General features: G+C 52.1%; 1 protein-coding gene across 3 annotated transcripts; it reads right to left on the reverse strand.

Moving 5' to 3' along the window:
* Positions 1-2,308: 2,308 nt before the first annotated feature.
* Positions 2,309-26,397, reverse strand: FGF1 (fibroblast growth factor 1). Of its 3 annotated transcripts, none has more exons than XM_008927972.2 (4): positions 26,333-26,397; positions 9,535-9,727; positions 5,613-5,716; positions 2,309-4,932 (listed from the first exon to the last, which is right to left on the reverse strand). In XM_008927972.2, the coding sequence occupies exons 2-4, from the start codon at positions 9,701-9,703 to the stop codon at positions 4,741-4,743; spliced, it is 465 nt and encodes a 154-aa protein (XP_008926220.1). In that variant the 5' UTR covers positions 9,704-9,727; positions 26,333-26,397; the 3' UTR covers positions 2,309-4,740. The 3 variants fall into 3 exon arrangements, with proteins under 3 accessions (XP_008926220.1, XP_008926212.1, XP_017929173.1); XM_008927964.2 differs by having other exon boundaries at positions 2,309-4,935; XM_018073684.1 differs by lacking the exon at positions 26,333-26,397 and adding an exon at positions 20,127-20,194 and having other exon boundaries at positions 2,309-4,935.
* Between the last annotated feature and the right edge of the window lie 1,280 nt (positions 26,398-27,677).

A 27,677-nucleotide genomic window follows, 5' to 3' on the forward strand; every position in this document is an offset into this window, starting at 1 on the left:
TCCCCCCATTGTTCCCACTGGGACCTTCCCCATGGAAATCGCTCCTCTTTATTGAACGGATTTACACTGTCCCACTAGCCTGGCAGGAGATTTACCCCAGCTCCCTCCACAGCTCAGGAAATCCTCAGATATTGGCTCTAAAAATGGAGTAACAGCACAAATGGGAATAGCTGTGCTACCCCAAGAGCTTGTTTCAGTCAGCACATCCTGAAGTGGTTTGGCATAAGCTGTGCTCAAGAAAGGCTTGGGACAGTGGGGAGGGAGGTCTGGGGTGCAGCAGGAGGTGCTGGAGATGGGTATGTGGAGGTGGGGGCATGGACAGTGCTGCTGCACCTCCCTTGCCAAGGGAGAGCTGCAAGGGTGGGCATCATGAGGTGGCACGCTGGGGCTGTGACTGCAGGGGCTCTCCCAGTCTTTGCCAGAGCCTCTGAGGGGATGATGCTTCACGGCATCGTGGTGCCCAACACTGCATCCCACAGCTCCTGTCCTGAGACGTGTGTGTCCTCCGGCAGCCTTTCCAAAATGCGAACCACAGGAAAGCAGCAGAAACCCAAGCTTTCCTTTTGCTTGGATTCCCATCAGTTCCCCGAGTTTAATAACAGACTATTCCAGGCTCCCTTGCTCGGGTTGGTTTGGCTCACCAGGCTGGGGCCGAGCGCTGTCTCATGGGCAAAGCAGCAGTGGGGTGAGAGGATGGGGAAGGAGAAGCCACGTTAAGGGATGAGTGGTTTTGCCAGGAGTGTAAACCCACTCTACCCTTCCTGCTCCCCACGGGGGTCCCTGGACAGCCCCAGCCCCACGCGAGGGGCAGCAGGGGCTCCCTGGGGTGGGTGCAGCACCCCTGGGCAAGTGGGGGGACCCCACCGCTTCACGGGCCCCCTTCAGCTCCTCTCGCTCCATTTGTCCGCCAGATGCTGAGCCAGATGTTGGCGCTTCGATGTCCGCCCGCTGGCACCGGCAGCGCGGGGGGGGATGCCCGGTCTTCCCCTCGCTCCCGGAATTCCCGTGTGCCGCCCCCCAGCAGCCTGGGGGGCAAAGTTTGTTTATTTTCTTTATTGTTCGGGGCCTCCCGCCCTAGTAGCTTGTCCCTGCCCGCTCCTGCCAGCTCCCGATCCGAAACCGAAGGCGAAATAGCAGCAGCCCTGGTGCTCCCTGCGCGGTCTCCCTTGGCTGAAAATCATAGAGTCGTGGAATAATTTAGTTGGGAAAAGCCCTCTAAGATCATCGAGTGCAACCGTTGCCCCAGAACTGCCAAGGCCACCACTAAAACGGGTCTCTAGGTGGCACATCCACATGGCTTTTAAATCCCCCCAGCGATGGGGACTCCACCACTGCCCTGGGCAGCCTGTGCCAGGGCTGGGCAGCCTGTGCCAGGGCTGGACAGTCTTTTCAGGGAGGAAATTTTCCCTAATCTCCAATCTAAACCTCACCTGGCACAGCTTGAGGCTGTTTCCTCTTGTCCTATCCCTTGTTCCCTGGGAGCAGAGCCTGACCCCCACCTGGCTCCACCCTCCTGTCAGGGAGTTTTAGGGAGTGAGAAGGTCCCTCCCAGCCTCCTTTTTCCAGGCTGAGCCTCCCCAGCTCCCTCAGATGCTCCTCACAAGACTTGTGCTCCAGACCCTTCCCCAGCTCTGTTGCCTGCCCTGGACATAATCCAGCCCCTCCATGTCCTTCTTGGAGTGAGGGCTCCAGAACTGGACACAAAGATGGGGAGTGCTGGGCAGGACATCTGCCCTGTATGTACAGGGAGCTCATGATGGACTGTCCCATGGAGCAGAGGTGTGTGTTCCCTCCCTCCAGCACACTCCACAGCCCAACCCAGCTGTGCAGCATGGCCCGACCCAGATTTTACCTTTCTCTGGCATTTTCTTGTCCCTCACTCCCTACCTCCCTGCCTTCTTTCTTTCCTTCCCTTTCCTTTCTTCCCTTCCCTTTCCTTCACACTCCAGAAAACCTCTCACAGCACACTTGGGCTCCCTGCACTTATTGGGAAAGATCTTCACTTGTAATGATTTTCTTAAATCTTATAATTTTCCTTCCCCCTTATCCCCCCTCACCTCTCACCCTGAGGACAAACTCCCTGAGGTAAGCATGGTTTCCCTGGGCAATGCCATCCTGGCTTGTCCATCTGTCTGAAGCAATTACTGTGGCTTCCCTGGGGATTATTTTTCAGCCCAAGTGTTGACATTTTTCCCCGGCTGGGCGTCGAGCGTGTACCTGCGGGGGCGGTTTCTGAGCGGCAGAAGCCTAACGAGAGGAGAGCCCTGGGTTAATGAGGTGTTGCAAGACAGCACAGCTAAATCCGGCATTACACGTTCCAACTTTCCAGTTTAATTAGAAACCTGCATCTCCCGCTCATGCATTCATTCACTTCTTGACTTGAGTGACAGCCCGGCCTTTCACAGGGAAAGCAACCACGGTGTTTAAGAAGAGTGTTGATGTTGTCAGCCTTCCACATCCCTCTGTCTTGCCCAGCTTTTTGTTTGCCGTAGGAATATCGTGCTGGACCTGTGATAGCAGCTGAGCCAGGGCCATCAGTAGTGTTTGGGTCCCTCTCTTGGCCTTTCTCTCCCGGCAGCTTGTTGGCTGAAATCCAGGATTTTGGCAGATATTCTGTCCTTACTGGGCACTGCCAGGTACTTCTCAACTCTTATCCACTGCAGTGAAGCAATTAGAAGTTCAGAGCAGCACTGATGCCAGAGGTGGAGGGGTCCAACCTGTTGAGGGATCCATGTCCCTGCAGATGTAGGATGAGGGAACGCATGAGGATGATGAAGACACCTCCATGGGGTAGTGCTTGCCAGCTGAAAGGTTGCAGGGAGCTGTGTCTGCTCTGGTGTGAGTTATATTAATGGGCTTAGATGTGAAAATAAGGCAACACTGCAAATCACAGGTGTTTGCCTGTTCAGGCTTACCTGGGACACAGGGATACTGAAAAACTCCAAAGTTATCCCACTGCTGTACCTAACCTTTTTGAGGGGGGAAGGCAACAATGCAGAGTAGATTTTTTGTAAGCATTATTGTTTTCTTCTAATTGAAATGTTTTAGTTGGTATGTAGAAATATATATATTAAAAATGTGCCTTTTTGGCTGTTGGGAATTCTAAGTAAAAACTGAAAATTTGTGTTTGTGGTCCCTCAAGCATTCAGTGTGCACAGAGTAAATACTTCCAAGACCACCCATCTGCCCTCCCTGTGGGCAGCTGTACAGGAATGTTGCTGTGTAGAAGACAAGAGGAGCAGCTGGTACCTACAGGATTAGCAAAATTCACCTTTCCACTCGATTTCCACGTGGATCTCACAGGTGAGAAGCAGCACTGAAGGGCCATGGCAATGAGAAGGTGCAAGGAGTTGGTGCAGGCTCCTTCACAGCCACAGCTCTGCCATTCCTATGCCAGCTCCCTGTTTGCCCAGGAGCACTGGGATTACCTGTGATGCTATCAGTGCTGGGGAGAAGGTTTCAGAGCCAGCAAGTGCAGAAGTGCAGTAATTAGAGCGATTGTAAAGTGCAGTAATTAGTGACTAATTGCTGTTGCAGAAATATGCAAGGCAGAGTGCTCTTTATTCCTCTCTTGTGTAGAGATGGTTGATCTGGATTTGTCGGGAGCAGGGAGCACTTCTTGTCCCTGTCCATGATGGCAGGATAAATCAAGGGAGAATGGCTTTAAACTGAAGAAGAGTAGATTTAGATTAGATATTAGGGAGAAATTCCTCCCTGTGAGGGTGAGTGGTGAGGCCCTGGCACAGGTTTTCCAGAGAAGCTGTGGATGCTCTGGGTACAGTGTGGCAGCTTGGTGCTCCTGTGATGCTCTCACATGGCAGGAGTGGCTCTTGAGCTGCTCTTGAGCTGCATCATGCCAGGTGAGGAGAAACAGCTTCTCACAGGGTTTGGGAGTCATCAAGGGGCTCCAGTGGCATTTTTAGAGCCCCATGTAGCCAGACACCAGAGCAGTGGGGGGAATACCCCTGGGAATGGGTGCAATGTGCTGCCACTGTCATGCAGCATCTTCCTGCTGTGCATCACACCTTCACACCAGTCACTGACTGCCACTGCCCCTTCCTCACTGGGACAGCATCAAGGGGCTTTGGTGCCTGGAATTACCTATGAACAGATTGTAGAAGAGACGTACTTACTTGATAAATAAATACTAATAATATATGGTAGGTACATGAAATACAGCACTACTGGTGTTGTGAGGGAGGCCAAGGTCTGGGACTGGAGCTTTGCCTGCTTGTTCAGCTTAACACACCAAGGATATTGGCCAGCATTCACCAGGCTGGCCCTGGATAACAGGACTGATGGTCCAATATGAGATTGTTTGAGGGTACGTTAGAAGCTGCATACTTAGATAGATAAATACATTAATACACAGTATCCAGGAAGGTTTTGCCTTAGAATGCCTGGGGACACAAAGCATGCACTTCTCTGGTAACTGGGGTGACCTTGGGGTGCCCTTTGGGCAGGTTTCTGGGTGCCTGTCCCCAGGAGCTGCAGCGTGGTCATGGCACACAACAGCAGACAGTGGAGGGCAGGGGGAGCCAGGGGGGTTGGTGGCTCTTGGGAGGGTGTCAGGACTCTTCCCCTCATCTCTGCAAAGCTTTTGTGCAGAGCTGAGGAGCTCTGCTTTGGCTAGTTTTGGTAAAGCCTTGACCTAAAGCTCGGAGCTCTAACGAGCTCTAAGGAGGCGGCAGCAGTTGGGTTTTGGTATTTGGGGTCATCTCTGAGCTTCTGGGATGGGGCTTAGTCAGCCGAGACGGGCAGTGGGAGGAAGAGAATCGCCTTCTGGCCGTAGTGAGTCCGCGGCCCCAGCTTGCTGTTCCCATTCTTCTTCAGACCCACAAACCAGTTCTTATCCGCGTGCTTTTTGGAGATGTACGTGTTATAATGGTTTTCTTCGACCCTTTCCAGGAACAGGCACTCCTCACCCAGTAACTGCTGAAAGAGAGCCCGGGGGAACAACAGTGAGCCGGGGTGATGCCATGGGGATGGGGATGTGTGTTCCTAACGTGGTAATCCCAGCTCAAGACCCACCTCCGAGATCTCCATGCCCCAGTAAAGCTCATATTAAAGCATGGAGGTAAGTAGCCTTGATTTTGTCCCCTGGGCCACTCCTGCAGCATCATGTCCATGGCCTGGGCATTTTATTCAGCAGTGATGGAGTCCGGCCCCATGCTCCATCATCTGGTCCTGGCCCTGGCTCCTGCTCTGGCACTAAGATGTGGGGTGGCAGCTACAAGCTCAGAGCACAAATCCACAGAATGGTTTGGGTTGGAAGGGACCTTAAAGATCATCTCATTCCATCCCCCTTCCACTAGACCAGCTGTCAGCTGCTGAAGGGCTGCAGAGCAGCTGCTGCTCCAGGTATGAAACACAATATTTATCAAGTGTCAGATAGGAAATCCAATAGTTGTTGGAGGCAGGGCAGTAATGGCGATATTTGGTTATTTATTTATTTCCCCCCAAAATAAAGCCAGATGCAGAGCGACTGTCCAGCTGCCAGAATCACAAACAGAGCCTAATTATTGCCTGTGGTTTGCATTACTCAGAGCTATGAGATTTCTGCAGACCTCAAGCCCTCTCTGTGTCTGGTCCCACGGGATCCTCCCACTTACCGAGCCATAGAGCAGCCCGTTGGTGTCCATGGCCAGGTACTGCCCCGACTGGGTGCTCTTTATGTACACCACTCCCACGCTTTCTGCACTCAGTTGGAGCTGGACTGGAAGTAAAAATGAAATAATAACATTAAAATCAAAATAGGAAAAGGGGAAAAAAATAGCTGCTAGGAAGGTTAGCAGGGTGTTTTGTTCCAAAGCCTGGCTTATAAAGTGTTTATAGGAAACAGTACAGTGTGTAATAGAAGTGTCTCCTTGTACCCTCTCCTTCAAAGAAACCCCACAGCCATCCTTTAGGAACCAAAGACCAATTTTCCCCTTATTTTACATCAAAGGAAGGGCAGCCTTTTGGTTACGATGCTGGAATGGGACACAGGAGATTGGGGTTTTAATTCTGGCTCTAATTTACAAATTTCTCATGTGGTTTGACAAGACACTTAAGGAGTGACATATGAAGAAGTATTTTGAGAGCTAAACCAGCAATGGGCAGAGTGCAGATGCCTGCACTGCAAACTCCTGATCCAGCGTGTCCCATCCAGCCGTGCACTGTGGCTGGATTTATTCAGGGCACTGTAGGTGGAGAGTGGAGAAATGTCAAAGGCTGATCTTCATCTTAAAAAAATACCTCCTGTAGGTAGTCACACCTTAGATTTTCCGAATGTGCAATGCTAGCACGGATTTGATGCTGAAGCAGGACCTGGGTCTGCCAGGGCACAGCCTGGGTGGGAGCAATGGGAGCTGCCTCAGGCCCTGCAGCCGCTGAACACCAGATTCCATCCTCATTCCCAACGCTGGACTGCAGCTAGAAACTCCAGGGCAAAAAAAGCTCTTTTCTGGTCTTGTGCTGAGGGAAGTGAGCCGGGGAGCTGCAGCATCCTGCTCTACTCAGCATCCTGTACCTCACCCAGCAGCTTTAAACTTTCCATTTGTCTGGTTTCTTTTTTCCTTACTTTGCTGATTACAGGAGTCTCGGAAAGAGATTAAAACTTGGCTCAAGTATTTGTTTAATATATTTATCAGGAAAAGGCTGTTTAGTTGGAGAGAAGCCTTGGGAGGACAGTTCTCCAGTGCTGTGTGTTCAGGCAGGAGCCCACGGGGCTTTCATGGGTGGGCAGGAACGCTGCAGCCAGAGCCATTAAAAGCCCCACCAGTGTGTGTGGAGGCTGTGGCTCTGTGGCTGTAGTCAGTGTGACTTGCAAATTCCAGCTCTTCCAAGCGATCATTCCCATCTCCTAGACAGTTTTTTTTCATGAGATTTATGACAGCAATATTTAGATTGGTTTGAATGAAGTATGAACGGATGCCTCGGCTCCAGTTCTTTCCTTCCTGTTTATATTTAATTTATTTATCATTATTTAGATGAGTTAAAAGGCAATGTTACCTCTTGGCCTGGCAGAACACTCTTCCCAGTGAAATCTTTGCTGTAATGGTTCACATTCTTCCTTCTTTTTTTTTGCATGTCTTGCTTAGTAAATGATGGCTAATTAGGAAATTGTGTGGGTACAGATTTGCAGGAATACACAGTCCCAGTGCATGCCTGGTTTAGGCTGGGAATCTGCAGTGGGAAAGCCCCAGCCCACCTACATTCACTGTGATGCTGCAGCCCCAAGAGCAATCCAGGGGGAAAGAGGGGAATGGGATGAAAATGATGATACTGTCCTAAAAGCTGTCCCTGAGAGAGGGGAGTGAGAATCCTCCGGCTGCCAATTCAGCCATAGAGGAAGGGAGAATGCTGGGTTCGGAGGAAGGAGCTTGTGCTTCTTGTGTCCTTTTACAGGCCTGATTTCCTTCCATGAAGTAATGGGATGAAACAGGAAAAATAAGGCTGTTTGTGGAAACAAGCTTCATCCCAAGTGGTCTGCAATGTCCTGGTAAGTTTTCTTCCCATTTCACAGTGCAAGCTTGGGATGCCCACACACAACAACAAAGGATGTGGGGAGGGAATCCTGACATCGGCCTGAATGACAAGGGCTTGGAAAGACTCTTGCACTCCTTAGAGATCCTCCCTGATTCCAGGGCTAGCAGCTGGCAAGGCCATTCAAGATAAAAATAAGAATTTTTGATATTTGTCAGGAGCAAAATGAGCTTGGGCAGTTTGCAGAGCATCAATGCAGACTATAATGCCTCTGTGTCCTTCTTCAGCTTCCCAATGAGCTGTGGGTGTTCCCATGTCTTGTCCCTCCCTGGGGCTGGCAGGTGCCTGTCCCAGCTGGGTGAGCAGTATCCCATGGTGCTGGTCACGGTCTGGGCTGCTCCTCTTGCACGCCAGGGGATGGTGCTGAGCAGCTCCAGCATTTCGCAGGCACAGGGGCAGGACCTTGGGCAGCTGCTGGTGCTCAGAGCAGGGCACCTCGTGGCAGGGCTGCTCTGCTGGCATGCAGCCCTTCCAGGAGTTTCCTCTGTAAATATTAGTACATTCCTGTATCCAAGTTTATGAGATCATTTACAGGAGGTTCCTTTCTGGCAGAGGTTTTCAAACACGTGGCCCCAGGCCAGCAGCCGGGGAGGTGTGAGCGTGCTGGGGTGCAGGACCTGCCTGCACTCACTGCCCGCGTGTGCGATGTGGCTGTGGGGAACAGCTCACTCCCAGGTGATGGATTTGTTTTTCTGGAGGGAAAAAGTCTGGGCTGTGTGGCAGCATCCATGCCATGCTGGGGCACAGAAGCTGGATGCTCAAGGCCTTGGTAGCTCCACATGTTCCAGGAGATGCCATCTTGACTGTGACCTCCCCTTCAGACTCCAGCAAAACCTCTGGAAAATGCTGCAGAGACACTGGCTGAGCTCATATGACCTCTCCTTGTGGGTCTTGTGAGCCTGGTCCTGTCTCCTGAAGATCCTTCGGGTCACTGTCCTGGCTGTCTCTCCCAGGGGTTTGAGCAGGGTTAGGTGGTGCTGGGTTCATACCCAGCTGGAGGCTGGAGCCCCACTCTGTGTTCATCCAGCCTCAGGAGACTCATCCTCATCCATCCCCCAGCACTTGTGTTGGGCAAATGATGGGAGACAGTGTTTGTAATTAGTCTATAAACTGCCTGTCATTAAAACAACAATAGCGAGAGGAAAGGTTAAGTTTGGGGAAAAGCCACGTGTGCTTGCAGTTTAAAGTAAATAAAGGCTGACTTGGCTCCTCCCAGCCCTTCCTTGTAATCGGATAGGAGCCTGGCAGATCCCAGTCATATTCCAGTAAATGTCCAGGATATGGTGTACCCAGAGGTTTCTGCCGAGAGCCAAAGGGAAGAGCCTGGTCCTGCTGCCCACAGAGCCCCCGGGAACTTTGCTGTGTGGCTGGTCCAGCTCTCCTGGGCATCGGGTTAAAGAAACCCACTGAAGAGTTTTTGGTAGTGCAAGAGCTCAAAAAGCATAAAACTTCCCAATGACTCCTTGGTAGGACAAATGGTGGCATCTGCGGGGGCAATTCCTCCCAGCAGCAGGTCCCCAAAGTCCCATGGGGCCACCAACATCACCGACTGCAGGGATGGGGACAGGTGAGATGAGACCCTGGCCATGGGTGACCTGTTAAATTGCTGTGGCAAACAGATGCAAATGCAGAGATAGCACAAGTGATAGCTTTGTGTGTGGGATGCCAGGCTGCCCTAAGCCCTTTCTGCCAGCTCCCTGTGAGACCCAGCCCTGCTGTGTCATTGCTGCCTCCCCTGTGTCTGCCTGCCTTTCATGAGGTAATGACCAGTGTCAGATTTAATACTTCATATATCTATTTATGTACTTTATATCTGTACTTTTATATCACACGTACTTTGCCTCCCCTGCTCTGCCTATGGGCTATAGATGTGTGACTCCTGGAAGGTGTGTTACCACCAGGATTAAAGAAACCTTGGTCCAGTGCCCGTCTTCCCCAGCTCCCCCCATCCTAGCTGATGAAATCATAGGAGCAAGGAGGTCACCAAGACCCATAGGGTTTGCTTACTGTGCTCGTCGCTTCGGTCCCTGGTCCCATCCACTGTGCCATCCGGGAGGATCCGTAGGAAGTGGCCCCCGTTGCTGCAGTACAGGAGTTTGGGTTTCTTGTAGTTCCCCGGGGGCAGGTTGAACTTCTCGGTCAGGGCGGTGAAGGTGGTGATTTCTCCCTCGGCCATCCCGCAGCCTCTCCCACAGCCGAGCTGCAAGAGATGTGGCAGCAAGGGTGGCACCAAGTGCTGGGCACACGCTGCTGCTCCTGGGCTTTAAAGGGAAGAGGGGGAGCCCGGGGGTCCCTGCTGGTCCCTGGGCTGGCTGCAGGGCAGGTGATTCACAGCGATGATGGCTCAAAGTGACACAAAGTGACACAAAGGTGATGCTCCTCCAGCGTGGGAGGTGGCGGGGGGCTGTCTCCTCACTGGGAGGGACTCTGTCCTTTTAATTTTATCATAGTGAATTCTGTTTTTGTTCTGCTTTCTATTGACGTATGTACTAAAATTATACACTCAAAAACCAATTTGAAAAACACCCAGTGTCTGATTGGAACCCACAAGAGGCGGGAAGGGAGCCCAGGTAATAACTTTCTCCACTATTATAACTCTCAAACACAATTATGACCAGGAATTGCAACACCCACTGCATGCCAGGTAGTAAATATTGCTCATATCTTGGCACACTGGCTCACCTGGCCCAGGAACACACACACAGAAAAGGTCAGAACAAACATTAGACGTGGTGGGAGATGAGCAGGGGGCAGGACTGTTCACTGCCTGGGGGTGAGTCTGAGGATTACCGAGACAGTGATTAAGACCATATGAAAACCAAGAACTGTGAGTCTAGGTTATGCCATGAATATACCAGAAGCATTCCAGTGTTTAAAGGGGCTACAGGAGAGCTGGAGAGGAACTTGACAAGGGCCTGGAGTGACAGGACAAGGGGGAATGGCTTCCCACTGACAGAGGCAGGGTTAGATTGGATATTGAGAAGAAATTCTTCCCTGGCACAGGTTGCCCAGAGAAGCTCTGGCTGCCCCATCCCTGGAAGCGTTCAAGGCCAGGTTGGACAGGGATTAGAGCAACCTGGTCTAGTGGAAGATAATATTGAGACCTCATTTTGCAGGAGACTGTATGGTCATGATCAATGTTTCAGCAGACACTGTGCAAAAACCTGAAGGCATCAGATTGATAAGAGGAAGATGCTGTGGATGTCTGAGGGTGAGAACTGCCCTCACAGCTGTGCCATCAGGAGATGACATGGGAGATGACTAGAGTCCCACACACATTCCAGGTACATTCACGTTCTAGCCTACAAACTACATTTAAAATCTCACGTGAATTCATTTTGTCTTTTCTATGCAGAGTTCTATAGTGCTTAGAGAGAAGTGGATTTATGAACAGAAAAAGGCATGCCACAGAATAAATCTAGATACAGGAAATTACTTTAAATGTCATGTATTCCCATAGCTGGATTATGGAAAATATTTTATAGTCACTGTTTATATGTGTTTATAGATTGTAAAAATGTCTCTTTAGCACTGAGATGTGCTACTGGTACATTGGGATGCAGCCAGTACCACACTGTGTGGGTTTGCTGTGGTGCTTTGAGTGCCCTGGGAGATATTAAGGACGGCAACTCTCTGCAATACACACGCACACACACACGTGTATATATATATAGTATCTCTAAACATTTGGCCCTTAATTCTTTAGTAATTAAATCTGCAAATGCAGCTGCAAGAAGGGGAAACTAGTCATTGAAATGGATCCCAGAAGCCTGCAGCGGATAAAAACGTTTGCAAGTTGGATTGTTAAAAGCTGAAACCTTGGACGTACAGACTGTATGGCTGTTGCTGAAAGCACTCCCAGCCATTGCACTAGCTTTGCTTCACACACAGACTTCATTCCTTGCTCTCAGATACCCCGCTCAACACAGATCAGGATTTTGGGAAGTGCTCTCTGGAGTGATAACATGGGCCAGCCCCCCCCTTCCCTGAGATTGGTGAATCAACACACAAGAGCTCCTAATGGTTTTCAAAGCAGCCAAATACAAACTCAAAATCCTTTTTTAACACCATTGTCAGGTGAATCAGGTATTTCTTGGAGTGTTTGGTCCCTAAATTTATTTTCCTGTCAAGAGATTGTACTTTTCATGCAGTAGTTCAGTTTTTCTTGCCAACTCCTCCTCTGAAGGAAAGCCTCTAAGTCACCCAGTGCAGCCCACAGGGCTCTGGTGTGTTACTGAGCATTAATCAAGATCAGCACCGTTGTGTAATTTCCTGGAACCAAAGCTTTTCTTGAACCTTTATCTGAGTGCAAAAGGCACTCAGAAGTCTCTTGGGTTGATGATGGATGGTAATGAGAAAGAAATACCCCAGATCCAAGAGCTCTGATCAGGATCTCAGCAAACCCTGCAGCCAGCAGCAGCAAGGAATGGGCTGGATTCTCCCCATGGTCACCTGAAGGTCTGAGGGCATCTCTGGGTGGCTTGACCAGACCAGCTTCTTCATCATTACTTATTTCCTTTAAGGTTTTTCTGCTATTTTTAGAATGACTCTGGTGCTCACAGCTGCCTTAACTACCACAGAAAAGCTGAATGAACACTTTTCCACTCTTGTTGTCTCTCTGTGCTAAATACTATCGCTCTTCTCATACTTTATGACCACGGAGTCGTTCCTCTACACACACCACCACTCATGGCCCTACAATTATACTTTTGGCAGGAACATGTTAGGTTTTTATGGGAATTAAAAAGCACGAGTGAGAGAGAGAACCTGAACCAAAGACAACATAAAGGGCCTTATTTCTTTGGGTAGAAGCCCAACAGTGCTATTAAATAGCTCAAAGCAGAACAGAGCACTCTCTCCAAGAAGCAAAGCTGAGAGACACCACACTCCAGCAATTATTTGGTGCCCCATGGAGAAAGGAAAATATTCCAAGAGGAGATTGCTGTAGGAGATTGCTGCTGCTGAGCACTGACCCCGCCGACCACACTAGGACAGTGAGCTGGAGCTGAGTTGGACAGTGTTTGTTCAAGACCAGCTGTGTTTGTGGCTCCTCTTTCCTCCACCTCTGTGTAACAGTTTTCCTGTGCTGTGCTAAGAGAAAACCCCCATAGAGAATGAATCACTGGGAGCTGGACCCAGGGCACCTGCTCCAGGGCAGCCCCAGCTCTGTCTGTGGCACAGGGGGCAAAGGGTCCCACCAGGGTGCCTGGTGGCACCCAGCTCTTTCTCCTGGAAGGAGATGTCAGCACCCCAAAGGATCAGAAATAGCCTTCTGAAGGACAAAATGGGCTTAAAAAGAGAGTTAAATCCGAATGTTCACTTGATCCAGGTCCTGCTGAGCTGTGGTGGCTGGAGCGCTGCCGCGTGCCTGCTCCTTGCAGCACTGAGGGGAGATGAGCCCGGCGTGGGACCGGAATAGCTGTGAAATTCTGAGAAGTTTGGCTTTGGTTCCAAACTTTATCACTGGCCAAACCAGTGGCTTTGATGTGAAATCCCAAACTCTGCAAGCATCCGAGTCTGAGCATCGAGGGCTGGTTGTGCTGCCAATAATGGGCGTGTGAGCTCTGAAATAACAGCACAGGCTGGGAGCCATGGAAAAGGAGTGGGGTCGTTTTCCCTTCCTGTTTTAAAGTCGATGCACTAGATAGCACTGCTGTCTCGGTGCTTGCATGACAAAGGTGGTGTTGATGGCAACTTGGAGGACTGCTAATGGTCCAAAAGTTTTTTGCATGTCTGGATTTTCAGGAACTTTTGTGACTCTTCTATGGCTCCTGTGGCACCAATTAAGTAGCCAGCAAAAATTAAAACTAGGAGGTGGCCAACTAAGGTGAGCCTGGCTTTTTTCCTTAGATATAAAATACCTGGCTACTATCTGGAGGAAAGCAGAAGTATCTCACATACTGGGTTAAACTGGATTGGAGGTTGACTCAAATACTTGTCCTTGGCTTTGGACACAAGCCTTTATATGGGGTTGGAAAGAAATGTTCTGTATGGTCTCTGTGTGGCTACAGTGATGAAGAGTGCAGTTAATCACAATTGTCATTTAGATGATCAGCTAAAGATCATGCAGAGAACTCCAAGGAGTACTCCAAAGAGATGAGAGACTGCTAAATCCAGGAGTCTCCTAAGGTTCAGTTAATGAGATCAGCGTCCCCTGAACCCAGCTCTGGTGAGTTCAGTGGAAACACTCCAGTTGGTTTACTTTGGAAAGTGTTATTTTATCCATTAAAGTAGAAATCCTGTTTCTACCAGGGTATGTGACTCAGCTGGGATCAGACAGCAACACCTCCTGATAGGCTCCTTTCCCATTCCCACTTCTGACTACAGCCACCTGGATAGAACAGTAACTTCTCAGGCAGTTCAGACACTTCATATGGGAATCAAAAGCACTTACAACAGGTAGAATATTTTTAAGGAATTCAGGCTGTGGCTTTCCTCCACCCACTGTCTGTCCTGAGGGTTCCCAAAGCAGCCTATGGGCTGCCCATTACGGCTTTGGGGCAATCTGAGAACACCTGGGCATGTGGAATAAACATCTCTTGGATAAACAATGATTTTATTAATCATAAGTTTTAGAGATCCACTGCATGGGATAGATTTCCTCACCCAGGAAAAGATTAGAGACCAGGCAGAGGTTTCCTCGTGCTCTGGTTGCTGCAGGAGAGGCAGCATGGTAGGTCTGGTGTTCCCATCCCAAGGGCTGGTGGTGCAAGGCACGACTTAAATTCCTTGGACTATGCATCCTCTTAGAGTGACTTAATAAATGATTAGGCAAAGCATACAATAAATATGTAATAGATCATTTTGTGTGTATCAGCAGAATGCATTGGCTCGTTTCTGGTCTTGCTTATGGCCAGGTGATTTTATCTCTAGCAATGTGATTAACTGCTCAATGAAATATTTATCAGCCAGGTTTTGCCCTTTGGAAGTGGAATATGTTGCATGAAGTGTGACCAAAAGTGTAGAAATCAATTTAACTAATGCCTGCTGTCATCATCTCCTGCTTTCTACCAGGAAACACGGTCATTCCACTCAGGTCACACTGGATTTGTGGCAGGTCAAACAAGTAGGAGTGAAACTTTTAGCATTTTACTGAGTTTGCATCACTAATGGCTGATGGCAAACACCAGGAGCATCATGGTAAAGATAGATTAGGTAAAGGTGGCATCCTGCCTGGGAGGTAGGGATAGGGGTCAACCCATCCCAGGTGAAGGGAGGAAATCCTGTGCCTGTAGGGATGCCCACGGGAAAGCCCTGTATCCTGCCTTGGAGCCTGGTGTGACTTATGCAGGGCTGTGAGCCCAGGACACCCCAGATGCTGCCTCACACTGGGACAGCCAGTACAACATCCCAGCAAACTGGTGGTGTCTGTGGGGAGACAGGAAAACCAAGAGATGACCCACTTTCTAATTACCTTCCCGCCTCTCCCACCTCCCCACCCACGGCCCTTTGCAATCCGGTGATTAACTTAATTGCAGTTCCAGCTCCAGGAGTCAGTCCAGCCTGGGAGCAGGAGCTTTGCCAGGAAGGTCTTGCCCCTCTGTTCTGTCTGGATTCAAACCAAGAGCACAGACACGTAGATGAGCAGCACTGGCTGCAGACACAAATCCCACCACCTCATGTTGGGGATTTAAGCCCAGACTCCCAGTGCAAGCTAGATGCGTGGGACCTGCTGGATTGAAAGAACATGCTGGACAGAGAATTGCCAAAGTTCAGCCCATCCTTGGCTGGAGGATGTGCAGCTCCCAGAGGATGAGGGGACACCTCCAGAAGAGGCAATGCCATTGCTCAGTTATGAGGAGGGGTGGCTGTGGCTCCCCTGTGAATGCTGGTATTGGTCCTCCCTCAGACCAGGGTCTGAGCAGAGATTGCTGTCCAGGGCTGGGCTGTCAGGGCCGGCACTGCAGCCGTGGCTGTGACTGTGACCACTGTGCAGGAAAGTGGCAGGAGGTGACAGCTGGGAGCAGCCCAGCTACACCCAGTGCTTCCCACCTCATCCTAGGGGATTTGCCGAGGGCGTGTCTGGCTCTGCTACACTGCAACAGGTGTCCTAGTTACAAAAGGCAATTAGTGGAGAAACTCCCAGGGTTCCTCCTTCCTCCAGGAGATGGCAGGTGCTGTCTGCCCTTTAAAAGTGCCCTTTCCCTCTTGCAAGCTTGTGCTGAGACCATTGTAAAACGTTATCCCTCCTCCTATGCTTTGCTGCCTCCTAGCACCTCATTCTGGCACATGGAACTGGCTGGGAGCAGCCACTGACATGTGTTGTGAGTTACACCATCATTGTGGTCTCATCTCTGCCACCCAAGGAGGGTGGCTCTGTGCTGCCAAAGCTGCCAAGGACCCAGGGACGACACACCAGGTGCAGGTACCTTGTTTTGGGTGTTTGCTATCTTGGTTAAGGGCAGGGCTGTGGGCACCTTTCCTCCTTGTGTCTGCCTGTGCTTGGCTTCCCAGGGAAAAGTGTCTGGAGGGAGGGGAAACCACAGGAGATGCTGTAACACCTTATCAGTTGTTGGTTGTAATGTTTTGTGATGAGGTAGGAAGCCACTGGGGGCAGGGGGCACTCAACGTGCCCCTTGGCTCCTGCTCAGCAGCCCTTAGGCTGGAGAGGTCCAAACAGTTGGGGTCCCTGCAGTGGGGTCCCAACCCATGCCCTGCCCAGAACCCACCACTCAGTTCCCGGCAGGCAGGAGGGATGTTAAGCTGGGTGACACTTCACAGGGCTTTTAAATGTCACCATCCCCCTGCCACCCACCCCCGGTGTCAGTGCAGGACACTGGGCACAGTGTCAGACCACAAAGCCCTGACTGTCCTGTCTGGGCCAGCCCTGCAGGTGTGGCTGCCCTGCGCGCCCACGGATGGACGGACAGAAGGATGGACAGATGACAGCAAATGTCAGACTCTAGCCCCAAAACTTCCCTCTATGCAGTACTCTTAATCCAAGGGGTGATCTGGTTCTCCTGTTGTACCACGTCCTGCCTGAGCCCTCCAGTCCCACCCCAAGCCAAGCCTCCTGCCGATGCCCCGCTCAGGTACGTGCCTGGTCACTGAGTCTCTGGGTCACCCTCCGTCAGCCGCGAGCCCTCGCCAACCCCTCGGCGCTCAGACGGGTCCGACACCTCCGTGTGCTGTTGCTTATACTCATGAGGATGGAATTAGGAGTGAAAAGGAGGAATGCTCATGCGGTGTCAGGCAGCACTTCCTGCAGCTGGCCATCTGAAGGGTGGCCAAGCCCAGCTGAGGGTTGGCTCCAGCTTCAAAACTGGGATTTGAGTTTGGGTTCAGCCTTTATACCGTGTCCTTCCCCAAAGAAGTAGAGGATGATGGAATCCAGGGTTTCATCTCCAGGCCAAGTGAAACCCCACATCCATCCTCGTGGTTAACCATCAGTAGACATATCATCGCTCAGAAATCCAACTTCCTTCAGCAGAGTCTCGGTCTGGGTTGTTCCAAGGAAAATCACTTGGTTCCTGGGTTCACCATAAGCTCAGCAGTGATTTACTATGATAATGTGCAGGGAGTTAATGATGTTCATCCTGCAATGTTTGTGTAAGGGCTGTACAGCTGCTCTTGTTAACTTCTAAGTAAGACTGGCTGGAAGAATCCTGTTCCTAATTCTGTTGCTCAATATCTTATTTTAAATTCAGTGTCTAGTACCCATGGATGCTACCTCCTGGTTTTTTTTCCTCCAAGCTGTATGAGTAAGGAGCTTGGGCTGTGTTTTCCTGTGCACACTGTTGCTCAATAACTTAACAGTGCAATAGAAGCTTGAGATAATAATTGCTATTACCAGGAAAATCCTCCAATAAATAATAATTTTCTTATCTGCATGACTTTGGGACTGGAGAAAATGCTTTCCAGTGGAAAGCTGCAGTGCATAAGAGCATGCAAGGGGCATTTCAGATGAAAGATCAGAGCAAGGCAAGCTCAGAGCTGAATCTTGTTCAATGCAAATGAGTGGGTTAGCAAAAAACCTGGAATAATTAGTGTGGATAAGTAGCCACTGGAGTAAACTAGGGAGAGCAGCTGGGCATCTCCACCTCTTATGGTCTATAGAGTCTGTACAGACTCGTGGTCTTTAGGCAAAATTTGGGGAATTCTCAGTTCCAGTAGTGGGTGGTTCTGGAGGCCACGGACACTGAGCTCTATGTTTGTCACCCTCATCTCCAACCTAGAAAGGAGTATGAGTCACACACCAGGACCTGCCAGACCTTGGTGGAAGGTACAGCCCTAATTCTGGTCCTCCTGTCCCAGACAGGGACACACCGAGGCACCTGTGTCTGTATAGAGATGGGCACCTATTTGGTCCTTGCTGTGACATCTGTGACCACAGGCTGTGTGACAGCAGGCAGTACTTCCACACTGCTCCAAGGCAAATAGTGCCCTGCCTTGGATGCTGCCACAGGTTTCCATTACAGAGTCCTCAGAGAGAAGGGGATATATTTTGAAGTCTCTTCTACCCTTTCTCATCTCTGTAAACAACAAACCACCACAAAGAGCACGGTGCAGGAGAGAAGGCTGCAATTTTAACTACCTGCTGAACCTCAGCCCCAGAGGTGACACCCACACTGGCTATTTCCAGCTCCTGAGTGGGCAGTCTAAAGACATCGGGATGTTTGTTGTGCCCAGTGTTTCCACAGCTGGTTTAGGGGAAAGCTGAGGGTCAGGCTGGCTCACAGGGATGCAGCCAAGGATCAGAGAATCACAGAATGATTTGGGTTGGATGAGACTTCCAAGTTATCTCATTCCACCCCCCTGACATGGGCAGGGACACCTTCCACTAGACCAGGTTGCTCCAAACCCCCACCTTGAACACTTCCAGGCATGGGGCAGCCACAACTTCTCTGTTGTGATGCTCACAATAATCGAGGCAGAAAGATGCCCTGAATTGTCTAAGTGGGGAAAAAAAGCCCCAAACTAACCCAAAATCTTTGGGACAACCAGGCAGTTTGGGGAACAGTTGTTGCTGTGCCCCCTGCCCAGCTGGGAGTGCTGTCACCAGGACCCCAATGAGTTTTTAACCTTTTTCTTAGTCATGAGCTGCACATTCAGCCCCACACTGGGATGCAGTATCCCCAGGGAGTCAGTGAGCATCCCCCAGCTGTGGTTTGTGAATACCTTACATGTGTGCACCTGGTAAGGATCACACCCACACCAAGTTAGGTGTGAACTCCAAAATCCCTTTTTGGAGTCTGGCAGCCAGTAAACTCTTCCCATCAGTTGGAAGATTTTGTGAACACCCTGCAACAATGGGAATATTAAGCAAGGGGAGGGGAGAGTGTTTTACTTGATGTGAAATACTTGTATTTTATGTCCAAGATTTGACCTGTAATTGAGACTTAAGTACAAAAGGAGGTAGAAATTCTAGTGGAAAATGTACCCAGTTGAGTAGTTTTGTGTACAACACCCAGGTGTTGTAGGTGTGCAGGTATTGGAGAAATAACAGTGGATCTCTCTGGGGGAAACGAGGAACCTCTCTGGGGAAAAACATAACTGGATTAGGTAAAAGCAGGACAGCCTTGGGATCTACCAGTCACGGATACAGGGATGGCCCTGTGCCATGTCTGGGAGATTTGGAAACATGTGGAGGGGTGGATGGTGCAGGGATGCAGAAGGTTGTGCCCTCAGTGACTGCTGCAGGCAGCATGTGGCAGGGAGATGGGCAGGAAGCAGCTGGGTTATCCAGCACTGAGCTCCCATGATCAGTATAATTTTCAGGGGCTTTATGGCGTGCAGAGAGTCTGGAGTATGCAAACAGCTGGAATCTGGAGTTCATCTTTGGACGCACGGAGCAGGTTTTGTCATGGTAAAGATCTCCCCCTCCTGTCCACCACAGCAGCAGGGATGAGAGTGAAGGAGGGAATCAGCTCCCATTCCTGCTCTTGTTCTGTGACTGAGCACAGGTCAGACAGCTCAGTGTGCAATGGGGGGCCACCCTGAGCAGGTGAGAGTGACTGTGCCCCCAAGGTGGGCTTGCAGGCTGGGCGAGCTGCCTGCCTGGCCCCCTGGGCCGGGAGTGTCCGGTGGGACCTGCATCCTTCGGGGGGGTGCAGGACCATGACCCTCACATGGGTCACTGCCGGGCTGGCTCCACCTTGGAGGGATTGACAGATGTGTAGTTGTGGCACTTGGGGACATGGGCTAGGGGTGCCCTTGGCAGTGCTGGGGGAATGGCTGGACTTGATGATCTTAGAGGGCTTTTCCCACCTAAATGATTCTGTCATTCTGTGATTCTGCAGAAATAATGTCCCTGCACAGGTGAGAGCTGGCAAGGGTGGTCTGCAGGTGGGACAGGAGGATTTACCAACCCCAGAGATGTGGGAAGGAAAGATCTGAGATTTCAGCTCTTGAGGCACAGATCTAAATTAAGAGCCAGGACCAAGGACAGACTTTGTGAGTGCAAGTGGGTTGTGAGTCATGTATGAACTGTGTGTCCAGACCGTTGTGGGCAAAGGGCAAAGCCTCACAGCAGACAACAGTTCTGAAAGGAGTCTGTAGAGGACAAAAGGGTTTTGGATGTCACCCCGTGAGTCAGTGGCACCCTGGGCACAGCAGCCAGCCCAGCTTCTGCACCCTGTGAAACACTTCCCGCGGCAAACCTTTTTCTGCCTCTTTTCTGATCTTTATCCTCAGGGTTAGCTGCCAGGCTCAAGTATCCTGGGCTTGGGTGCTGTCTATGGGATCTTTGCTTGGTCCATCCCTGGGCAGCCTTCTTGGGCAAGGGAATGGGTTTGGGGATTTGGGTCAGTACAAACAGCAGGAGAAAGGGGGGTCCTTTCCAAGAGAATTCCCAAATATTAACCCTGGCACTGTGAGGGTCTGCCACATTCAACAGCTAGAAGTGAAGCATTTTATTATACTCTTTTCCTTAGCAAGCTTTTAGAGAGGAAAGCAAGGCTTGTGACAGCCAGAATTTTGTCACCTGCAGGTGCCGGGTGCTCTGCATGCTACAGACCTGCCTCTGCCTCCTCCCTGGGCTGGAGGCTACGGCTGCCTATGACCCAGGCATGAGGCATGAGTCCTTGTCCCTTGGTGGGCAGTGCCACCTTCCCTGTTAAACACCAACAGAATTTGAGGAATATAAAACCTGCAAGTCACCAACTGCTGCTGTGGCTGCTCTGTGCTTCAGTGTTTGCTTTGGTTCTTTAAACCATGTTGGAAACGAGGGGAAAAAATAGGAACTGCCATTGCTGAGAAACACCAAGTCAGGCACCTTTCTAAAACAAAGAGGGAGAGGGAGGATTCCTGCATCCACAGCAGAGACTGCGACAAAGCCATAGTGTCTCATTCTCTCTTGCTGAACGGGTTTTCAAAAAATTCTTCTGCAAAGAGATTTCTATTGTGAGATTTCTATTTGAAAGGCAGGCCTCCAGCCCTCACAATAATCCCTGACAGCTCTGCACTGGCAGACAATGTATGCAGGATTCCTAAAAATGCCCCAGCCATGAGTCAGTGCCTGCTGTGCCCAGGAGGGAGATGTGCTGGTACTCAGGGGCAGCCCATTAGGTCAGGGCAGGGTTTACCTCCCTGGAATATACATTTTCCTTTAGGGAATATTTACCGAAAGAGTTGGAAGATATAGTACAAGTGCTAATGTGTTTTGAGGCCAAAAACGAAAGGGCAAAAAAGATTGGAGATGGAGTAAGCAAGGAAGACTGAAAGAGAAATGGAGGCTAAAGATGAGAAGAAGCCTGCAAAAGAAGTGGAATCACAAAGAAGGTTGGGGAGAAAAAAAGTAGAGGAGTGCGAGAGAAAAAAAAAGATTGATCAGAAGAGAAAATGAGGCCAGAAAAAATAGAGGCTGCAAAAAGGTAGAGGGCCAAGAAAGGGTGGGAGGGGGAAAGAAATGCAGAGGCTGAAAAGGGCAGGAGGCCAAAATAAAGAGGGAGGCCAAAGGAAAGGCAGAGACCAAAAAAAAAGAGGAGGATGGAAAGGGGTGAGAGGTCGAAGAGGCACATGAGACATACGGGAAGGTCTGTGCAAAGAGGGGTCTAAAGTTTAATCGGTTCCTCGGGCCTGGACGGGGCTCAGTGGCGATAAGGCAGCACAATGTCCAATTGTTCTCCTTGCACACCGAGTCAGCCCAACTTCCTCTGGTTTCTGGGCTCAAGATGTGCAGGAACACAGACTTTGGATTTGGGCTGGACAGAGTTCGGGTCTGCCGAGGTCCCCAGCCAGACCTAGAACTCTGCATAGAGTTTTGGATAGAACTTTGGATAAACTTTCATTCCCAGCTCCACCCCAGCCCAGGGGATAAACTTTTCCTCCCAAGCTCCCTAGATTACCCTGGCCTTCCTCCCACTCCTGAGACCCTGATCTTCCTCCCAGCTGAGGCAGCTCATCATGCAGCTGGCTACAGCTCCTTGCCCTTACTCCTGATCAGCTGCACACTCAGCTCCAGAGCAGAAGCCCCACGGCACCCTGGACCCTCAGCAAAGCAGGGATGGGGAGCTGTTGCTCTCTCAGGGAGTTTCCTCTTTGCTAAATGGCCCAAAGGGACCAAGAGGCTGCAGGTGGCGGAAAGTGGCAGTGGGGACATGTGACCCTGGGGGGGTGAGGAGGCTCAGCCCTGACACCACCTGCACCCCCAGCCAGGGCGATTCGAGCCTTGCAGTGATTTGTCTTTATATTTGGCACCTTTGGTTTGGCTGAGAGAACAGTTCACAGCTTGGAGCACGGTGGTGATGAGGAGTCAGGGCTGACAGGCCCATCAGGATAATTGCTGCAGTAGTGTTATTTCAGCTATAAAACCTAGAAGGTTTGGGTTGGAAGGAACCTTCAAGATCATCCAGTTCCAACTCCCTGCCATGGGCAGGGGCACCTTCCACTAGACCAGGTTGCTCCAAACCCTGCCCAACCTGACCTTGAACACTTCCAGGGATGGAGCATTCCCAATCACCCTTAATTGTCCAGAGAAACTGTGGCTTCCCCAAACCCTTCTATGGTTCTGCGACTTTATTTTGGTTTTTTGCATCAGAAATGAACCATTTATAGTGCTGTGTCACTGCACTATATCATTCCTGTTTGTTTGGGTTTTTTTAGTTTGTTTGGTTATTTTAACGGTCCAAATATTGTGTTTTGCCATTTAAAATGTTTTTAGTTTATTGTATGTCTGTTACATGTATATTTCAATTTAAATTCTGATCTGGGCTTCTGCTTCTGGCCAGAGCTTTAGATGAATTTGCAGTAATTTGGAGAGTGTTATTTGGAATGATGCTCCTGGCTGCGGAACCAGTCCTATCTCCCTGGGTCTGGGGGTACCTGCAGGGCTTGAGGGGGTTTGTCCCAGTTGGGGGGAGCAGCACACTGACTCCCTAAAACTGTCCCTGGAGAAGGGACCTGCTGCCTCCCCACTACCCACCCCACACCTGTGCTCTGGAACCTCCCTCTTCCCCCTCACTCCAAGCCTCCCATGGGGCTGGCAGAGCATCACATGGGCATCTGTGAGGGTGGCAGTACTGGGGATCCATGTGGCATGTACTAGCATCCCGTGGGGATCCCAGAGACTCCTGTGCAGGTCCATGGGGCTGGCAGAGCACCCCATGGGGAACCCGAGCATCCTGTGAGGCTCCGTGGGGGTGGCAGAGGATCCCATAGGGATCCGTGAGGGTGTTAAAGCATCCCGTTAGGCTGGCAGAGCATCCAATTGGGATCTGTGAGTGTGTTAGAACACCCCATCGGGCTGGCAGAGCATCACATGAGGATCCGTGGGGGTGGCAGAGCAACCCTTAGGGATCCATGGGGCAGGTATGAGCATCCTATGAGGATCCTATAGCCTCCCATGGGGATCCATAGGGCTCGCAGAGCATCCCATGGGGAACCCAGAGCATCCCGTAGGGCTCGGTGCAGCATGTACGAGCATGCCCTGGCGATCCCAGAGCTGCCAGTGGGGATCCGTAGGGCTGGCAGAGCATGCATGGGGATCCGAGGGGTTCGTGTGAGTCTCCCGTGGGGCTGTCAGAGACCCCCGTGGGCTCCAGCCCCCGCCCCCGCCATCGTCCCGGGTGCGGTCGCGGCCGCTGCCCACCCCCGCCGCCGCAACCTACGCGGCGGCTGCGCGGGCGCTCCACAGCTGCCGGCTCCGCAAAGTGCGCGCGGTGAGACCGGGATGGAACACAGGGAACGGGGATGAGGAGGATGAGGAGGAGCTGCCTCGGGGCGGGGGATGCGGGGGAGGATGCGGGGGAGGGAAAGGGGGCGGCAGTGCGCGATCGCATCCACTCCCGCAGCGGAGCCGGGCACCTGCCTGCACTGCCCGACCACGGGTCAGACCAGCGGGCTGGGGCTGAGGCTCCCCGGCCAGCAGGATCGGAGAAAACCCCCCAAATGCTGGACGAGCATCAGCATTCCTGTCCCTCGCGTTTCCCTCTCCCATCATTGCGGCCAAGGACATTCCTGCAGTGCTGGGTGTCTCAGTACCCTCTGAGAAGGCGATGACCCTCCTCACCCTAATCAGCTCCGGGTGCCCCGGGCAGCGGGGACAGGGTCCTGCCTCCCCGTTATGGGAGTTTCCACTGCCCTGCTCCGTTTTGGTCCCTGCCTCCCCTTGGGGCAGCCGGCCAGAGAAGGGGCGGGGCAGGGGCGGCCCGCAGGGCTTACTCCGGCTTGTGTTTCCCGGCTGGCACCACTGAGAGAAGCTTGCCTTAAAGCCGAAGTGTTCCCGAGAGCGCTGTCAGCCAGATAAAATGCAGCTCTACGTCCCCGAGGACGGGAACTGGTGCCTGGTGCCGATGCCGGCTCTACCACAGGGCGGCTGTGCCGGGGCATCGGCTTGCCTGGGTTGCCAGGGCTGGGCTTGTGGGGTGCCAGCTGTGGGCTAATGGGCTCACGGGATGTCAGGGTGGATTTGTGGGATGACAGCAGTGGGCTCTTGGGGTGCCAGTGGTGGGCTTGTGAGGTGCCAGCAGCGGGCTTGTGGGCTCCTGAGATGCCGGGGAGGTGGGCTCGTGAGGTGGCAGCAGTGAGCTCGTGGGCTTATGGGGTGCCAGTGGCGAGCTCAAGGGGTACAGGCTGGGTACAGGTTGGGGTGCAGCTGTGCGAGGTGTGAGGCTGCGGGTCACTGCGTGTTTGCTGCTGCTGCAGGGCTAACGAAGCCCGAGCGATGACTTCAGCGCTTGGCCGGGCTCCATGAGCACTTTGATGTGGTGTTTAGGCTGTGTTATCTAAGGCTTGCCCAGAATAGGCTTTTAGTCCCAGCTCACATGGAGCCAGTGTGTTTGGACAGGCATTCCGGGCTGGAAATGCTGTGAGCCCAGACGTTTGGATAAAACATTCCCGAGTTGACTGTGGTTACCAGTGGCTGGTGCAGATGGCTCCTAATGCACCCCACAGCACAGGTGGACTCTATGGCCTTTCCTGCTATAGCACTATTCCTTTTTTTCCCAGTTTGAACAATCCCACACATTCCTCCTGCTATTTCAGGAAATAAAAAAAATTATAGCCAAACATTCCTGAATCTCACAGAATGGCAGTTCTGGCTTTGCCTCTGGCTGTCCTGGATGAAAGGCACTGGGGTTTTGAGTATATGAGGAAGATTAGGAAATGCTGCTCCTTCTCACTCAAGGGATCACCCCCCCTTGTTTTGGAGCTGCAGGGAGACTGGCCCCTCCCGGCAACCCAGCCTTCCCCACTTGCCTGGTCCCCCTTGCACCCTGGTTGTGGTTGGCATTCAGCAGCCCTGGTGTGACGCAGGGCACGGAGCGCTGCAGATGGTGTCCTGCCAAATGGTGTCCTTTCTGCCTGTCCTGAAGGCAGACGGCCCCGGGACAGAGCCAACAGCCAGAGTGAGGTATGGACGTGGAGCAAACACGGGCTTGGGCAGTGGGATCTGCACCAGGCACAAGGGGAGAGGAAACTTGGCTAAAATCCAGACACCGACAGTACTGCAGTGACCCCAGGCCCTGCACTGAGAGCTGGAGGGATGGGAGACAATGCAGGGATGGGGTCACTATGGAAACGGGGGGCACTGCACTGATGGGGACACTGAGGAGATGGGGGTACTGAGAGGATGGGTGGTACTGTGGGGCACTGCCATAGCAGCAGCTCTGCCTCCCTCTGCCCTTCCCAGTCTGGCCCTGCCTGGGCAGCCCCAGCTGCAGCAGGTGCCCATGGTATTTCCCAGGCTCTCGGGATGGATTTTGGCAGCTGGCTGTTGCTCCTGTTCCTCTCCTGCTCCTGCCTCTATCTGGGGTAAGGAACCTCTTTACCTCACTGCCTCAAACGCCCACCAGTCTCTGAGTCCCATAAATAATGCACACCTCCTGGGGTTGTTTGGAAGCACAGTGAATAATTAACTATGGAGCCCCGAGGAAGCTGTAGGTGCTTCTCTCTGCCTGGCACCAGCTCACACAGGCAGTGCGTGTGTGGGCAGCTGAGCCCCAGCACCTACTGCCCCAGCAGCTTCTTATCCCCACAAACCATGGTCCTGCAGCAAAGACAACTTAGGCAAAACATCCTGCATATTTAAAATGAGATCCATAAGATCCCCCAGCCTTCGGCTTTGGTTCCATCCCTTTTGGAGTGGTATTCCTGGAAGGACTCAGTGAGCACTGCTCAGCCCAGTACAAGCTGGGTACTTCACGATGGTAGAAAGCCACTCCTGCCAGAGCTGGAGGGAGGAAAAGGAAACCCCAGTTGTCCCCCAGTGCCACACGTGTGGCCGAGCTGGTGAGCTTGGCCAGGAGTTCCGGAACCAGGACCGTGCGGTGTAGACTCTTTGAGAAGGGGCTCCAAAGCCCCTGGGAGGCTGTGGCTCTGCAGGGTGCTCTGCCAGGGGGAAATGGGGAATGCTGGAAGAGGCACTCACCTGAGGGTCAGTCGGAGTGTGCAGGGCTGGGTGGCAGGGGCGGCTGGGAAGCTGGGGTCACCCTGCCCCTTGCCCCGCTTCCCGGAGCCAGCAGCTCCCACAGCGATCGTACCCACACCCCTCGCAGCACTCACGGGTATCCCAGAGCAAGGCAGGGTCCCTCAGATGGGCACAGGCACCGGGAATGTGCCAGGTCCTGGGCAGTGGCTGGTGTTGGCCGGCAGACACCAGAGCAACACTGTGGCTGGCAGTGCCGGCTGCCGCTCTGCACCCACATAGGACAAGGAAGTATGGATAATCCTTCGCCTTGCTATTTTTTTCCTCTCATGTGATCTTGTTTTTGGACAGCTATTTTGGGGCTGGACTCCAGCCCAGGTGAAAGACAAGGATTGAATCCAGCCTCCCCCTTTTCCGGAGGCCCTCCCAGGACCTCTGCCTGTCTGCTTGCAGGACGGGGTGAAACCCTGCCACCGGCTCATGGTCCGTGCCTGCTTCCAGCCCTTTCCCTCTCTTGCTGCAGAGCCCTTTCTGTTGTGTTCTGCTCTGTGCAGCCGAGGGGTGATGGAAGCAGGCTGTGGTGGGCACACCGTGCCTGGTCACCCCTCCATCCCATGGCCTCCCCCTGCCCTTTGGGACCAGGGCTCTCACTGGCACTGGCTCAGCTGCAGAGTCGGAGTCTCCCCAGCACCATTTGCCTCTTTCTGCCCGTTTCCCCCCCAGACCAGCCTGGCAGGAAACTGATGGGAGATAAATGCATTAAAAATATGCTTGGAGCTTTTAGCAGCCTTGGAATGAACCACTGAAAGCCCTGACTCTGTGTGCTGCCCATCATTCCCCTCCTTCTGGCTGGGAGCATCCCACCAGTGCCTGGAGGAGATGGACAGGTGGAGACATGGGTGAGGGGGAGAACTCTGGGGGTCTGTGCTGTGTCCTGTCTGTCGCTGCCCTAGGGGCTCTGCTGGGGACATCCTTGGGCACATCCTGGTGTCAAACGCTCAGCAGTGTCAGGACTGACTATTTTAATCCCATTTATGTCTTTCAGCCCCATGGATGAAGTTGAGGGCGGCCAGTGGGGTGCTGGGGAAGGGCAGCCTGGCTCTGTGGCTCAGGGAATGCAGGAGTGACCTCTGCATGGGCAGGAGTGGGGCAGAACATGGATGTCTGGGATGTGACACTGGCTCTGGCTGTCCCCACGTGCAGGTGTCACTGCAGACACATCCGTGCCCTTTCACGGTGGATGGCGGGAGGAGTGGGTGCTGTCACGGCACGTTTGGCTGCCTAAATTGGGTCTTTGCATGACTGAAACTCGTTGATGAGTCTCAGAGAAACCTGAATTTCCCTCTCC

Source organism: Manacus vitellinus, unplaced genomic scaffold (genome assembly GCF_001715985.3).
Source record: "Manacus vitellinus isolate BGI_N305 unplaced genomic scaffold, ASM171598v3 scaffold_25_pilon, whole genome shotgun sequence".
Taxonomy (NCBI): domain Eukaryota; kingdom Metazoa; phylum Chordata; class Aves; order Passeriformes; family Pipridae; genus Manacus; species Manacus vitellinus.

What these genes read in the sequence shown, in the direction of transcription:
- FGF1 (XM_008927964.2), bottom strand. Translation starts at nt 9,703, where the DNA reads ATGGCCGAGGGAGAAATCACCACCTTCACCGCCCTGACCGAGAAGTTC. An exon ending in GGACCGAAGCGACGAGCACA is followed by an intron (nt 5,717 to 9,534) that starts GTAAGCAAACCC and finishes TTTTACTTCCAG; the next exon opens with TCCAGCTCCAACTGAGTGCA. An exon ending in ACGGGCTGCTCTATGGCTCG is followed by an intron (nt 4,936 to 5,612) that starts GTAAGTGGGAGG and finishes GCTCTCTTTCAG; the next exon opens with CAGTTACTGGGTGAGGAGTG.